This window comes from Vipera berus (assembly GCF_964194415.1).
Source record: "Vipera berus genome assembly, chromosome: 3".
Classification (NCBI taxonomy): domain Eukaryota; kingdom Metazoa; phylum Chordata; class Lepidosauria; order Squamata; family Viperidae; genus Vipera; species Vipera berus.
The window spans coordinates 122,459,998-122,475,229 of record NC_138204.1 but is presented as its reverse complement, the minus strand read 5'-3'; the positions used below and the strand labels follow the sequence as shown (position 1 = coordinate 122,475,229).

General features: G+C 38.5%; 1 protein-coding gene across 4 annotated transcripts in view; it reads left to right on the top strand.

Moving 5' to 3' along the window:
* Nucleotides 1-1,420: 1,420 nt before the first annotated feature.
* AFAP1 (actin filament associated protein 1) overlaps nucleotides 1,421-15,232 on the top strand; it is a 66,287-nt gene continuing 52,475 nt past the window's right edge. For 3 of the 4 annotated variants that reach the window (XR_014026120.1, XM_081325251.1, XM_081325250.1), the window contains exons 1-3: nucleotides 1,421-1,544; nucleotides 12,747-12,875; nucleotides 13,549-13,646. Coding sequence is in view for 3 of the 4 variants with exons in the window: in XM_081325251.1 (XP_081181377.1) it covers nucleotides 12,749-12,875; nucleotides 13,549-13,646 (225 nt within the window). In the remaining variant the exon portion in view is untranslated. Of the gene's footprint in view, nucleotides 1,545-12,746; nucleotides 12,876-13,548; nucleotides 13,647-15,232 lie in introns of those variants that run through there. The other variant, XM_081325252.1, reaches the window with a different exon arrangement.

The following is a 15,232-nucleotide window of genomic DNA, read 5'->3' as shown; positions in this document are numbered from 1 at the left end:
GCAGGGGGTTGGACTAGATGACCTCCAAGGTCCCTTCCAACTTATTATTATTATTATTATTATTATTATTATTATTATTATTATTATTATTATTATTATTATTATTATCTTTAGGTCCTATCTCACTGTTCAGCTCACTGTTACATTATGCATATTTCTGTGATCTCCCCTCACCTCAATCTTAGAACTTCCATTTTCTTTTCATCCTAAAATCTCCACTATTGATGAGTTATCAAAATGCCTACTTTTATTATACTTTCTGCAGTATGCAAAAGAATGCTTTTTATACTAAAATTCCTCTTTTATACGCCAGCTGTCTTTCTAGCCAACTTTATATATTTATTGGAGTCATATTCTACTCTTAAGCTCCTTAACTTTTTTTCTAGGATATATCAAGTCATATTTCATCTGAAATTCGTAGCATGAAGGTACATTGACAGCTCCTATTGGCAGAGCTACAGGTTCATGTTTCACTAACATATTCAGCATCTTTAGAAGATACAGGACCTGAATTGCAGAGGTTGCTATTCTGTTGATGGCAACAGAACAGAACAGAACAGAACAACCCTGCTCATTCTTGCTTAGCCTAAGGCTTTTTAGCCAGCCATTTCCACACTAGGGTACAATTTATCAAAAAATGTAGTTTTAATGATGGTGGGTAAACAGGGCAGGGGAACTGGAAAGTAGCTGCTAGTGGGGAAATCCTTTGTTTTACCTAACTTCCTCAGGCAGGAACATAAAAATCTTTAAAAAAAAAAATTCAAGCCATTCTGCCTAAAGGAGGCCTTGTGCAATCAGGAAAATCCCAAGACACATTTAAATCAAGGAGGGGTTATGATAAGTTGTGTAGTAGGTGAAAGGGGGCAGATGCGCAACCCCCCATCCGAGAACAAGTTTGGAAGCCTTGGACAAATAAAGATGCGGCAGATGAGTGGCTTGGAATAGTTTTCCCGATTTTTTACATTACTCCTGTCATCTCGCGACCTCTTCTCCCAAACATACGCTCTGGTTGGATTTCCGGCTCCCATCTCACTTTCGGGTCATGCTGCAAGTCAAGGCAGCCCAGCAGCTTCTAACTAACTAAGCCAAAACCACTGGAGACGTCAGGACTTCCTGAGTTGAGGAGCCACGCTCGTGTCTCGCTCCCGGCTTCCTGGGCCCTTTGCAGGGGTTATGAGCCCCCCCCGCTTCCCTCCGTTTTGGGGGAAGGGGCGCCGCGCCGCGGCGGCCGCATCCCAGGCAAAGTCCAGCGCTTCCAGGGCGTCTCCAGTCCCTGTGTGGCTCGGAGGAAGGCTGTGCCCATATAGACCCACCACCACTTTTTCTTCAGGGCTGCCCCCTCCCTCCTTTGTTCTCTCGGCCCCGCCCCTCCCTCACTTTTTGCTTGCCCATTGGCTCATGCAGCTTTCACTCGGGCTGGGGGACCCGCTCGGTCCCGCTCCCGGAGCCTGGCTGAGATTGCCGAGGCAAGGGAACCCCGGCGTTGCCTCCGTTCCGTTCCTGCCTCGTCCCGGGCTACGGCTGCGGCGCGAGGCCGGCACCAGGTAAGCCTTGCTCGCGCGCTTGCCAACCCCGGGCGCGTCCGCTCTTTCCAGAAGTCATGGCCGAGCAGGAGGAAGGAGGGAGCTGCTATACAGCCCGGGAGCCTTCAAGCCCGGAGACAAAAGGCGGCTTCTCATGGCCACGGCCGGGGGTTGCCTTCCTTTCTGAATGGCTTGGCGAGAGACTCCGAGGTCGAAGGCTGCGGCGCTTGTGGCGCCGAGTCTTATGGCGGTGGGCTGAAAGCAAGACGGGGGGGGGCGCGTCTGCCCAAAAGCTTGCCTCTCGGCCTGCCAGGGGAGATTGCATCATGTCAAAAGAGTTCCAGCCTGGGCGCGGAACGCTCTTTTGCTAAATTCTCCAGGCCTAAGAAAGCCTCCCGCCTCTTGCCCTGGTACAGGGGTCTTCAAACTCGGCCCTTTTATGACTCGTGGACTTCAACTCCCAGAATTCCTCAGCCAGGCATGCCTGGCTGAGGAATTCTGGGAGTTGAAGTCCACGAGTCATAAAAGGGCCGAGTTTGAAGACCCCTGCGCCTGGTAGGTTGGATTGGCTGGCGGGGGATTTGGAAAGCTGAGCGGCGAGGAAATACGGATGGGCTGCCGCAGGGATTAGTCCTCCCGAGCGGCCGGGAAGACCGGGTTGCGAGGCGGGGAGAGGTGTTTTTTTTTAGGGAGAAACTTGTTTGCAAGCAGCGGTCTCCAGACTTCAGTTAGGATGGTACCGATGCTCCGGCTTTGTGTGCCGCGTCCAAAAGGTTATAGGCTACGTTGCACGAATCTGTGCGTTACACGTTTGCACAGCAATGTAGCGGAGTCAGATTCGTAATTAAGACCCGCAAAATATAGGTCTCCTACATCTGTTTACGGCAAATGCTGAACAGAGAAGCAAAAGATTGCTGTCAATTAAATTGGTAGACTTGGAAAAGAGCGTATTTCCGACTGAAGTTGCAGAGACTTCAGTGAGTCAAACAGTGTATGTGCATGTTGGAAGTAAGCAAGAATTCAGCATGTTACAATAAAAAAAATAACGTAACTTCTTTTAAAAACTGGTTGAAAACCTTAACAATTATTTTAATTAAGGTACTTTCAAAGAATTGCTAAAGACTGCACATGTTGTTGTAGTCATTGTTCTAATCAAAAATTAGCCTTCATAATGTAGTATGGTAAAAATAATTGTTAATCTTTTCTGGGAAAATTTATTTTAATCTTTGGCTTTAATAATATGATATGCTATATTAACATTTTGTAAAAAATAGTTGAATAACAAAGTAACACTAGGCTAATGGATAAATATAAATATTAGTTCATCAGGTGCAGGAATGGACAGAATCAAGGTAGGCAGATATAGAGCAAACATTCCACACTCATAGTTTTAAAAAAACTAGAAAATAGCAACAAAAGGTATGTGTCTTTTTAGTGTGCAAAGTATCTGCAATATCTGAGATTACTGTAATAGAGTAAAATTTTAGTGGGATTTCTTATTCCTCAAATTCCATTCAATTTGTATTGATTCCCAACTAAGGGGAATAATTTCCACCCAAAGGAACAAATGAATTTCCATTTCAAAAGGCAATAATAAACTGAGTAATTCAAGATAACATTGCCAGTAAAAACAATTGTGTAAAAATATTACAATGAATAAAACTTCAAATGAAGAGAGAAGTCTAATAAGCAGAAAACTGTTACAATCATTTCACTTACATTATCTGCTCAAAATTCAATTGTTGATTCCAACTTTCACATATGATACCTTTGAAATTGAACTTTCTTTATTACAGGTAGTCCTCAACTTACAACCATTTGTTTAGTAACCCTTGAAATTACAATAGCACTGACGTAAGTGACTTATGACCGGTCCTCAAACTTACAACTTTCACAGCACCCCCACCGTCACCTGAGCAAAATTTGAGTGCTTGGGAACCTGCATCTATTTAAAATGGTTGCAATGTCCTGGGATCAGGTGATCACCATCTGTGACCTTCCCTGCAGTGATTCACTTAACAATCATGGCAAAAAAGGTCATAAAACTGGGAGCAACTCATTTAACAAACATCTTGCTCAGAAATGAAAATTCTGGTCTCAGTTGGAGTCATACGTTGAGGATTACCTGTATAGACTTTGACCTCCATTACAAATAAAAGGAAAATAAATTGCTATAAAAAGGTAAAGGTTCCCCCGCACATGCGTGTTAGTCGTTTCCAACTCTAGGGGCCGGTGCTCATCTCCGTTTCAAAGCCGAAGAGCCAGTGCTTGTCTGAGGACGTCTCCGTGGTCATGTGGCCGGCATGACTAGATGCCAAAGGCACACGGAACGCTGTTACCTTCCCACCGTAGTGGTCCCTATTTTTCTACTTGCATTTTTACGTGCTTTCGAACTGCTAGGTTGGCAGAAGCTGGGACGAGTAACAGGCGCTCACTCTGTTACGTGGCACTCGGGATTCGACCTGCCAAACTGCCGACCTTCTGATCGACAAGCTCAGCATCCTAACCCACTGAGCCACCGCGTCCCTCTAAATTGCTATAGAAAACCTTATTACTCCAGAAAATATCATGCAACAATAGAATAGCAAGCTAAGTCAAACTTTTGCCCATTTGTATGGCTTAATGAAGGTATTTTGTAACCCAGAATGTGTGTGAAGAGTTAACACCCTTTAAAAAATACAGGAATATAAAATGTACCTGTATGACCCCCAAATCTGGAAACAATTGTGGAGAGCAAATGAGTGAAATAATTGTGAATTGGGATATCATTTAAGGGTCGTGTAGGAATACATGGGCAAGAGTTTCTACCTCCCAAGAACCTGATTTTATCCTCTCTTAAATATTCTTAGGCTGCAATTTTATCATTTCCCCCCGCCCCTACTTTTAGCCAGACTGGTCAGATTAGATTTCTTTTTAGTCAAGCAAAAGTAAATCAGTAGTCGAGATTATTCAACTTAATGTTATAAGTTGCTATAATGTTATATTCATTTGTAACTGAAAAGTATACTTGCTGTCGCAGGTTGAATACATGTAGGTTATCTTTTGTTTACAGTGGCAAATGTGATTGGAATTACTCTGAATTACTCTTGCTAAGCGATGCACTCATAATGCCATATCAAATGGCCATTTTGCTTAGCAACAGCCCTGATTACCATTGTTAAGTACTGTTTGGGTTGTTATGTGAGGATCTTGTGATACTGACTTCCTGCTGGCTTCCACCTTGACACTGCTTGACATCCTTCAATTCTAAGTTTGATTTTTTTCCTTTTCTGATCCAAGCTCTGTAGTGTCAAACTATCAGTCTGTAGTCTTCCTTTATTAACCTGACAATCAGAATTGCTATATAGTCTTACTGGCAGGTAATTCTGAAACCCTGGGTGCCAATGAGGACAGTGTAGGTAGCACAGATGGACCAAAGCAAAACCTTGTAAATAAAACAGTCAAAAAACAGTTAAAGTATCTACTGTTTGACCACGTATTACTGAGTTAATGCACTAAAAAAAAAGTGAGGATTCAATGAATATCTGTTTTATTTAACTGTGACTGAACTTCATAATGTAAGATAGTAAAACTTTTAATTTTAAGGTATTTGAAGTATTGCATGCTATTATGTGAAATGTTACATCAGATCAATTATTCAGAGAGTTCTGGAAACAGTTGGGTTTGTTGTTGTTAGTTGCGAAGTCGTGTCCGACCCATCGCGACCCTATGGACAACGTTCCTCCAGGCCTTCCTGTCCTCTACCATCTTCTGGAGTCCATTTAAGCTCACGCCTACTGCTTCAGTGAGTGGGTTTGTTATTTAGGGGTAAAATTGGAATTACTGACTGAAGAAGGAGTTCCAGTTATCTGTAATCATCATAGCAATTATATTTTTGTTCTTTTATGGGAATACCCCTAGTAACTTCAGAATCCCATTCAAAATCTATGACCAGAAAAGACACAGTCCTTGGAAAAAAGGAACAATGATGATCAAGGATTATTTACCGACATTCAGCACCTTCAAAATCAAAGCAGTTCTGTCAGTGATGCTTCCTTTTGGCAATAAGAACTTCATTTCTTTATCACACCATTTTCACCTTTAATCTTGGCTGTTCTACATACAAGTATGGAAACTTCATTAAAATGTTCCTGTGCAGGATCTTTTATATTTGGTGGCCACTGTGAGGTTTAGCCAACAAAAAGAAGAATACTTTTAATATACTGGCAGTGTTTGAACTGTTATTTGATGGTTGTGAGGGTTTTGTCTCTCTTTCTCTCTGTGTGTGTATGCCTTCTAGTCAGTCTTGACTCCAGGTGATTGTCTGGACAAGTCCCCGCAGTTTTCTTAGCAAAATTTCAAAAGTGCCATTCCCTCTTTCCTGGGGCTGAGAGAGATTGACTGGTCCCAGGTCACCCAACTGGCTTTGTACTTATGTCAGGACTAGAACTTACAGCCTCTTGGTTTCTAGCCTGATTCCTAATCACACCACCAAACAGTTGCTTTATAATTGTCTATTATCTTGTAATTTTGGTTATGTTTTTATTTATTTCTATGGAGAACACTTTCTTAAGTAACATTAGGGAAGCAAAAAATATCTACCCTTTGTAAAAAGAACAGAACCCCCCCCCCTGACAAAACAGTTTTTTTGTGTTTGTTTTTAAATAAAGGGTCAATAATTTTTCTTCCACAGTGCTATTTAAGAAAGTGTTCTCTGTAGAAATAAATAAAAAATATAGACAGAAATAGTATCATACATTGTACTGTGAGACAAATTATTTACCGTACTTACCAGTTTTATGGCTTTTATAATCTGAGATTATGTATTAATTCTGATGATTTCCAAAAGTGCTGCTTTGCTGCTTTAATCCCATGCATACTAAGTGTTCGTCTATTTTCATCATTAGTATCTGAAAATGGGTAGCTTTTTAAAATATATATCTCTTAGTTGGATTAGATTCAATATAGCAAATCTGAGGGCTACCTCAGAAGGGCTACCGCAAATAACAATTATCTCCGTCAGTAAAAAAGGAAGAAGAGCTTTGCATTATTGCTTTTCCTTTCCAGTATCCCTTTTTAATTTATCCTACATTTTCCTATCATCTGAGAAAGAAGATATAATTATTAATCCTGCTTGTTAATTAGAAGTATACATGTTCCAGAAATGCTTAGGAAAATGTGCTTCAGCCCTTAGAGAGGGCTAGCACATCTGTGCTGTTTGTTAAAACGGTCTGTTTTTTTTCCTTAGTTTTGTGATTGAAAAAAGGATGCGGGTGCTTTAAGAGTCACTTTAATTAGTTAAAGTCTTAATGCTATCACATCTTTTTATAGACTCACAGGGGGAAAAAGGTAGGTTGTTTCTAAATGAAAGCGGATGTGCAGCAAATTCCAAAGTACTTATTTCAAATTATTTTTGGAGCATGTACAGTCTTAACAATTACAACAGCATTTTGCTGAAAAACAAAAGTGACATTTTTAGAATGAGTTCTGCTTAAATAACTATATTTGAAAACAATTTTTCTAAACTCAGGGTTGAGATATTTTATTTTCAGGAGAGTTTGTTTCCACTGAAGTGTTAACTGCGTCAAAGACAATTTTGTCAAAAAAAATTAAGAGCTGAACTTAGTTTTTAATAGAATTAATGTTCATTTGCTCAGCTGTGAGCTGGGTAAGTTATGTCTTTGGTCTATTGGTAAGAGTAAGTTAAATCTGAAGAGGAACTGTGTCCAAAGAAGATACATTTCCAGCTGGGATCTGTAATTGAAATTTTAAAAGAGGGGGCAGTCCTTATTAGGTCATTCACATTTATGAACAATACAGATAAAATCCCTAATGAATTGGCAGGAATATTCAATTTTGCTTGTACTTGGCAAGCATGCTTATTCTGGCAGAAGCCTCTGCCTTTCTCTTGAGTCTGAAAAAGGCCCAGGCTATTTCTCTGACCTCACACTTAGTTGTGGTTACAGTTGTTTAAACAATAGGACTTTTTTCAGCTCCCCAAGGGATTCCAAAGTAAGCACAGGATCAGAGACAGACACACCCTTCTATGGGTTTCGAAAAAGGCAGACATATTTGTGCTGAATCTGTCTTTTAGTCTGCCATGTCCTACATTTTAAATGGAAAATATCATTTACACAACACATATTTAGCAAAATAATTTCCATATATAAAAATGGCTCAAAATGCTTAAACTTTTGAAGAGGTGCACCTAGTACGCTATTTCAAACCATGAAAAGGGACTTATCTAGGAATGCAAAGCAATCAGCCTGCTTGCTATCAGAATACATGCACCCGTTATTTTTATTTAAGATGTAGGATTGAGCAGTGGGCTGGCAAATAGCAAGGGGGATTTCTGAAGAGAAATCTCTAACAGTTCCCTCTCTGTACGTGTGTGTGTGTGTGTGTGTGTGCGCACACACACATATACATATATATATATATATATATACACATATACATATATATGTCTGTACTTTTGCTGTCTGTACTTTTCGAAACCTCATTCATGCTTTGGGAAGCCATTCCTGGCTTAGCAGGAAGAACCTGATAAGATAGTAGGGATTGACAGTCATTTTCTACTGTGAATTTTACTATTGCCTTTAAAAAAAAGATTTATGGATTTTGGCACCAGAATGCTCAGACAGCATCTGCCAAATAGATAATTCTTCTATAGGTGTGAGCCTCAAATCTGTACAGGTAGTCCTCAACTTACAACACTTCGTGTAGTGACCATTCAAAATTGCAACGGCATTGAAAAAGGTGACTTACGACCATTTTCGTACTTATGACCTATATTGGCCCACCCCTACAGTCACATATGATTTACATTCGGATGCTTGACATCTAGTTCATATTTATGGCGGTTACAATGTCATCTGATCATCTTTTGTGACCTTCTGACAAGCAAAGTCAACAGGGAAGCCAGATTCATTTAACAACTGTGTTACTAATTTAACAACTGCACTGATTCACTTAACAGCTTTGGCAAGAAAAGTCGTAAAGTGGGGCTAAACACACTTAACAAATTTCTCACTTGGCAACATAAATTCTGTGCTCAGTTGTACTGCTAAATGTATTTATATCTCTTTGGAGATAGAAATAAATTAAAAATTGCTGTCATCTGTTTTTGGAGTGGACACAAGAGACCAGTTTCCACTGGGATTGATTGGTTAGAATTGGTCAAGAGTACTGTATGTGAAGCTAACTTATGATTTAATCACCACACTTGAATGACACTAAATAAACAAAACATTACACAACAATTAACATTTGAATGACATTAACAATGTGTATATATATATTTACTTTGATTCAGTGTCTGTGCTGTTATATTTAATGTTTATCTTGGAAGGGCTTCCACTATTTAGGGCAGGGGTGTCAAACTCAATTTCATTGAGGGCCGCGTCAGCATTGCGGTTGCCCTCAGGGGGCCGGGTGGGTATGGCCAGGGTGGGCGTGGCCTACTGGGTGGGCGTGGCTAGAGTGCGTATGGCCTACTGGGTGAGCATGGCCAGCTATACATCGTTCGCATCAAGGGTGCCTATGGGGGCCTGGGCAGGAGTGGGACAGATCTGAGGGTCTCTGGCAGAAGGAGGGTCTCTGGGCCAAGGCAGTGGGGGCCGTTCCCTCACTGTTTCCAGGATGGCTTCATGGGCCGCATGAAACCACTTCACGGGCCGGATCTGGCCCCCGGGCCTTGTGTTTGACATGTCTGATTTAGGGCTTTGGTTGGGTGGCACTGATTTCTTTTCTGTAGTTCTTGAAGAACCTTTACTCGCATCAGAATGAGCCCACTTAGGGGAGGTCTTTCCCAAATTAAAACTGTAAGGAGAAAAAAAAACGAAGGTACAGATATTTTAAAAAAGAAAACTAAACTTAATTTTAGAACAACATATTTTAAAATGTATGGATTTTTTTCCTGAATTTCTGTAGGGTATCCTTACTTTTTAATATTTATTGGTCTTATATTTTAAGACCAATTGACTTATTAAAGAACATAATTCACCTACCGCTTTGTGAGTTTTTTTAAATGTTGATGTTGAGTATGTGGGGAGTTGATCTGATCACATCTACATGTGCAGATGGGCTACAACAAAACCTTTCAGATGTTTATGACATTTTCTTTCTTTTTGATGGTATGAGTTGTTCAGAGTAGCGATGTTTCCTCAGAAGTTTGCAAGAAGGGGCTGGATAGCCAGTTCTCAGGAATGTTAAATAGTAGATTTCTTATAACTGCAAACTAGATGACCTTTAGCACACATTCCTCTTCTTTGATTAACAATTTTTTATTTACTTAGTCAGATGACTAATTCTGATTGATTTTATGGCATCCAATTGTTGTTGGCTCTTAACAGCCCCATAGATTGCGGTAGGGGGCTGTTTCTGAGTCGTATCAGCAAAGAACATCAAGTGTGCAGGCTAAAAATATGTATATCTCCCAGGAGGATCACATAAGTTGTGAAGGTCATCTCATTGCCTAGTTCAGACTGCCGGCTCACGGGCCGGATGCATCATAGCGAAACTGCGCCCACCCCATTGCCGGCAATGGCAAAAAAAGTCATGATACGTCGCGACACATCACGTGACTTTGCAAGTTTGGCACCCCTGGCCTAGTTAAAGCAAGCAGAAATCTATTCTTGGGCAGTAGTGATATAGGAAGATGCCGGATGCAGCAAAGGCTTACTATTCATACTAAATAGAAGAAGAAGGCAACGGTAAATAACTCTTGGATTTTTACCAAGAAGACCACATAGATAGACCAAACGTAGTCACATAAATGAATTATAATCTCCTTTTCAAGAATTAGCTGGGCTTGATTGTGCTTAACAGCTGAATCCTGATGTGGCCAGGCAGATGCTGCCACCTGCTGAAAAGCTCTGTGAAAGCTATAACTAAGCATTAAATGAAACTGTTTCCAAAGTCAGTGAGATTCCCATCTGGGATATATGGCCACACGCTGATCTTAAAAAAATTAAATAGCATCTCATCTGGTTAGAATGTGAATCCAAGACCACTAGGTAAACCCAGGGTTATAGGTTAGCCTGGGAAATAAAAAAAATACACAAAAATACATTAGCAAACAAATTCTGTAATCTTGATGGGAAAATTTCATGAACGTGGTATCAGGATTCAACCTTGACTCAGAGGAATGTTTGTCTTATAAGAGTGAAGGGAGGAGCTAGGCTTGGTAACAAATGTAGACATTTGGTGATATATGGAATTATGCAAACATTTTTGTGATGGAAAAGAAAAAGGATATTTGGTCTTGATTAAGTTGACTGATGTAATGTTCTGTTCAAGTTGTTCACTATATAAACTACACCTGATTGCATTTGGCATACAAGCGATAGGTCAACTTGGTTCAGTTGGGTGTGGCTTTCATATTTGAAATACTGTGCCAAAGAACTTCTAAGCATCTGATTTATTTTATATGTTGTAAATGAATGCAGAAAAGGAACATTGTACAGAGGTTTTTATGATACTTCAAACACTTCAGAATTCTGAAGCATTTTTTATTTTACAGAGTATTGAAAAATTTGGTAAATAAACATTTTCAGTTAAAAAACATGAATATAACTGAAGACTAGCTTCATGAATTTTATATATATATTTCGTAAACAGAAAGTCTCAGTCTGAAAATTTATGTTATAATAACTTTAAATAAAATAGTTACTTAATTTCTCGGTAACAAATCAAGATACTTCTCTCTGTATATTGCATATACTTTTGATAAATGAACTTGGAGAAGAAGAAATTTTAATTTCAATAAAAGCACTTTTTATTTAAAAAAAAAACCTTATGTGAAACAGATTCCTTGGGCCTGTTGTATGTTGGTGTTGTGGGTAACATGTTGTGGACTGAAGTAATAGGATGTGACAAATCCTACCTTGACTATTCCTAGGCATATCTTGATTAAACCTTGATAATAATGTGGAAACTTCTTTTTCTTATCTTCAGGGTTAGAAGAATTATATGGATAACTTTTTGCTGTGTATATTCTGACATATTTTATTGTCACTAGATGTAAAAACACTTAAATACAGTATTTAACAATGAAGTTAAGTATGTGATAGATTAAAAATAAAACAAATTAGTACTAAACATTTCAAACTGAAAACACATGATAATTGAAGTCTTTATTTATGAAGCATTCTGTTGGGATAAAACAGTTTCCATGTTGGCAATATATGGCATGTTGTGAGATTATTAAATTTACATGACTTTGTCTTAAACAGATGGTGGCAGTAGCTACTTAATTCTGAAAGAAATATTTTTTTAATTTACTAGTTATTAATGGCAAGATAAGTAAAGCATTCTCAGTTTTCCTCATGAAGCTTATGTGAGTGAATGATGTTTATTAGTTGATCCAAAGGTTCAGCAGATTAGAGCCTTCATGACAAACTTGTATCTGGGTATGAAGTTTGCATTCAGAAGTAAGATGCCAGAAACATGAAAATCTGCTCCAATGATCTCATGAGTCTTTAATGAATGCTTCATCATTTGTAAACTTGCCAGCAGGACGTAGAGATAATTCTCCTTACTAGCAAATGGTCTTTTGAAGAAGCAAGCAGCCAGAAGTTTTTCCTCCCTTAATATTTTAAATTTTGTTAAAAGCATCTGAAGCTGACTGAGGGTTATCAGAATTCATACACTTTAATTGAAGAATATATAATTACCATTTTATTTCAGTTTATAAAATACAACATGTAAATAATCTGTAGAGCATAGGTATCTCTTCATATAAATATATATAATATATAATTGCCAAGCATAAAGAAATTACGGTATGCTTCTGAAATTCAGCAGCACACATTTCTCCCATGTTTAACTTCTTTTGCTTACTAAGCCTATTCTTTTTTTGGCATCTTGTATAATGTTGTGTACTTCAAAAAACAATACTATGATGGATTTTTATGTGTATGTGTATGATTAGGCAGCTATTAATGATAATTTTAATACATTGCAATATATATATATACATATATACATATATATATATATATATACATATATACATATATATATATATATATACATATATATATATACATATATATACATATATATATATATATATATATATATATATATATATGTGTGTGTGTGTGTGTGTGTGTGTGTGTGTGTGTATGTATGTGTATGTGTATATGTATATGTATATGTATATTTGTTTATAGAGCTCCTAGGTTATGTGTTATAAAAATGTTTTAGGTTCAATTTAGATGCTTTATTTTTACCTTTCAGCCATGGAAGAATTAATAGTTGAACTCCAGCTGTTTCTTCAACTTCTGGACCATGAATACTTGACATCTACGGTCAGGGAAAAGAAAGCAGTTTTAAATAACATTCTTCTAAGGATACAGGCAACAAAAGGTCAGTGTCATTCTCATACTGTTTACATTCATGATGCTCTAAAGCAACATGCAGAGATAGAAAGAAAGCAATCGAAATCCTTACCTCTGCCATCAGATATAGTGTTTCTGTATTTATGCAAAACACCTTAGAACTTTTTTGGGCTGTTTTACTGTCTCCCTATGAGGAGGTTCAGTGAGAGCTGCCTGAAAGATAGAGGAATGTCTTCATTACCATTTCATTCTTTTCTGTTTAAAGTATTGAACTAGGCGCAGGGAGAAACCCATTGCCTTTCTCTCAGGCCAACCTATTTCATAAGATCCTTGTGGGAAAAATGTGGAGGGGGGAAAACTATATATACACTGCCTTAGAATTTGGGCAGAAAGGCAAGATACATAACTAACACACACACCCAAACAAATGCACTGGACCTTGTACTAGCTGGGAATTTGAGGAGCTATACCCAACAGCTCTGGTGGACATTAGACTGGGAAAGGCTGCCTTCTAATATAGATTAATGGTTTTGTGTATTGTGGAATAGTCCTTTCCAGCTCTTGCTTTTCATTTGATGAGATATTCTGTTTTCTTTTTTTCATTTTCATATGTACATATGTTTGCCTCATCAAATATTGTGGAAAGTTTTTCACTCCATCTAATATTTTCTGTTGTAAATGCATTTTTCCCTTTGCGTTAGACTTTGAGGTAAAAGAAAACGTACAGAGACAAGAGATTGCCATCAATTTACCTGCACCACCTCAGATGCCTTTGCCAGAAATCCCACAGCAATGGCTGGTAAGTCTTTCATAAGAGACCTCATTTCTCCTTTCCTCAGTTATTAAACCAAGCTACACATTCATCTGAGTTGGTTCCTTCTAAATTATGGTATAAAGAATGTTTCATTTATTTCAAGTAATTATTTAATTACAACCAAATATTAAGTTTAAGTTTATTGAATTTATATACCGCCCTTTTCCCGTAGGACTCAGGGCGGTTTACAAGGTATTTAAAAACGTCAATACAATACAAAAGTTAAAAACAATTAAAAATAATTAAATTTGATCCCTGAAAAATATAAAACCCCCAATTAAAAACTCTCAGCCTGGGCCGGAAAGCTCAAAGAGCCAGGGTCTTCAGGTCCCGGCGTAATGAACGAAGGTCGGGGGCAGTCCTAAGCTCCACGGGCAGCTGGTTCCAAAGGGCAGGCGCACCCACTGAGAAGGCCCTCCCCCTGGGTGTTATCCGCCGGCAGTCTTTTTATTCCATCACCAATTGATGTACTCATTCCAAATTCATTTAAGATCTCATTTAAATATTTAATATTTTGTTTATTTTATGAAAGGTTTCCGCAGATAAGTAGTTTTCTTTACAGAGTATTTACACAGGTTATTCATCTGGTGTGTTAGCTAGTCTCACTGAAATAAATTTGCATGCAAAATGTTTTTCAAATTATAACTGGGTATGAGGTGATTATTTGTATTTATGTAGTTAGTAGTTATGTAAAGAAAGGTGAAGGTTTCCCCTATCCAGTCATGTCTGACTTTAGGGAACGGTGCTCATCTCTGTTTTTTTACCTGACAGCCAGCATTCTCTGAAGACATTTCCGTGGTCATGTAGCCAGCATGACTATACACCAAGGTGCACAGAACACTGTTACCTTCCCACTTCCCTTGAAGTGGTACCTATTTATCTATTCGCATTTGCATGCTTTCGAACAGCTAGGTGAACAGAAGCTCACCCTGTTGTACAGCACTCAGATTTTGAACAAGGGCTGTCAGCTTTCCAGCTGACAAGCTCTGCCTCTCTAAACGCTGAGCCATCACGCTCCCAGCAGTTATGTATTATATGACATATCTGAGATTGATGCAAAATAATTATGTTTTATTTCCATTAGTTTATAATTGATAATTATTAGAATATAACTGATGATAGTTTGCAGTATTTTAACAGTTAATATGAAATTATAAAAAAAGGTGATTTTCAGATTTTTCTACTTTTCAGGAATAATCTGTATATCATATACCAAAGGGCTTTTAGCTATCTTCCAATACTGTAAAACAAACAAACAAGGAAGAATGATGGGCTCATTCTAAACGTGCAAAGGTTCTCATTAGCAGAAGGTGGTGGCAGCGCGGACGTTTGTGCTTTTAGAATGATTCAGAAAGAGAGGAAATGCTTTGACACCCTCAGCTGGTGTCTACTTGGGTTTAGTCTAAAAGTGGCCCTGTCCTAGGATACTGTGTAAAAAACACAATGAATCATAATTATTAAAATTGTTATTTTTTGTTGTTGTTAGCTGCGAAGTCGTGTCCGACCCATCGCGACCCTATGGACAACGTTCCTCCAGGCCTTCCTGTCCTCTACCATCTTCTGGAGTCCAT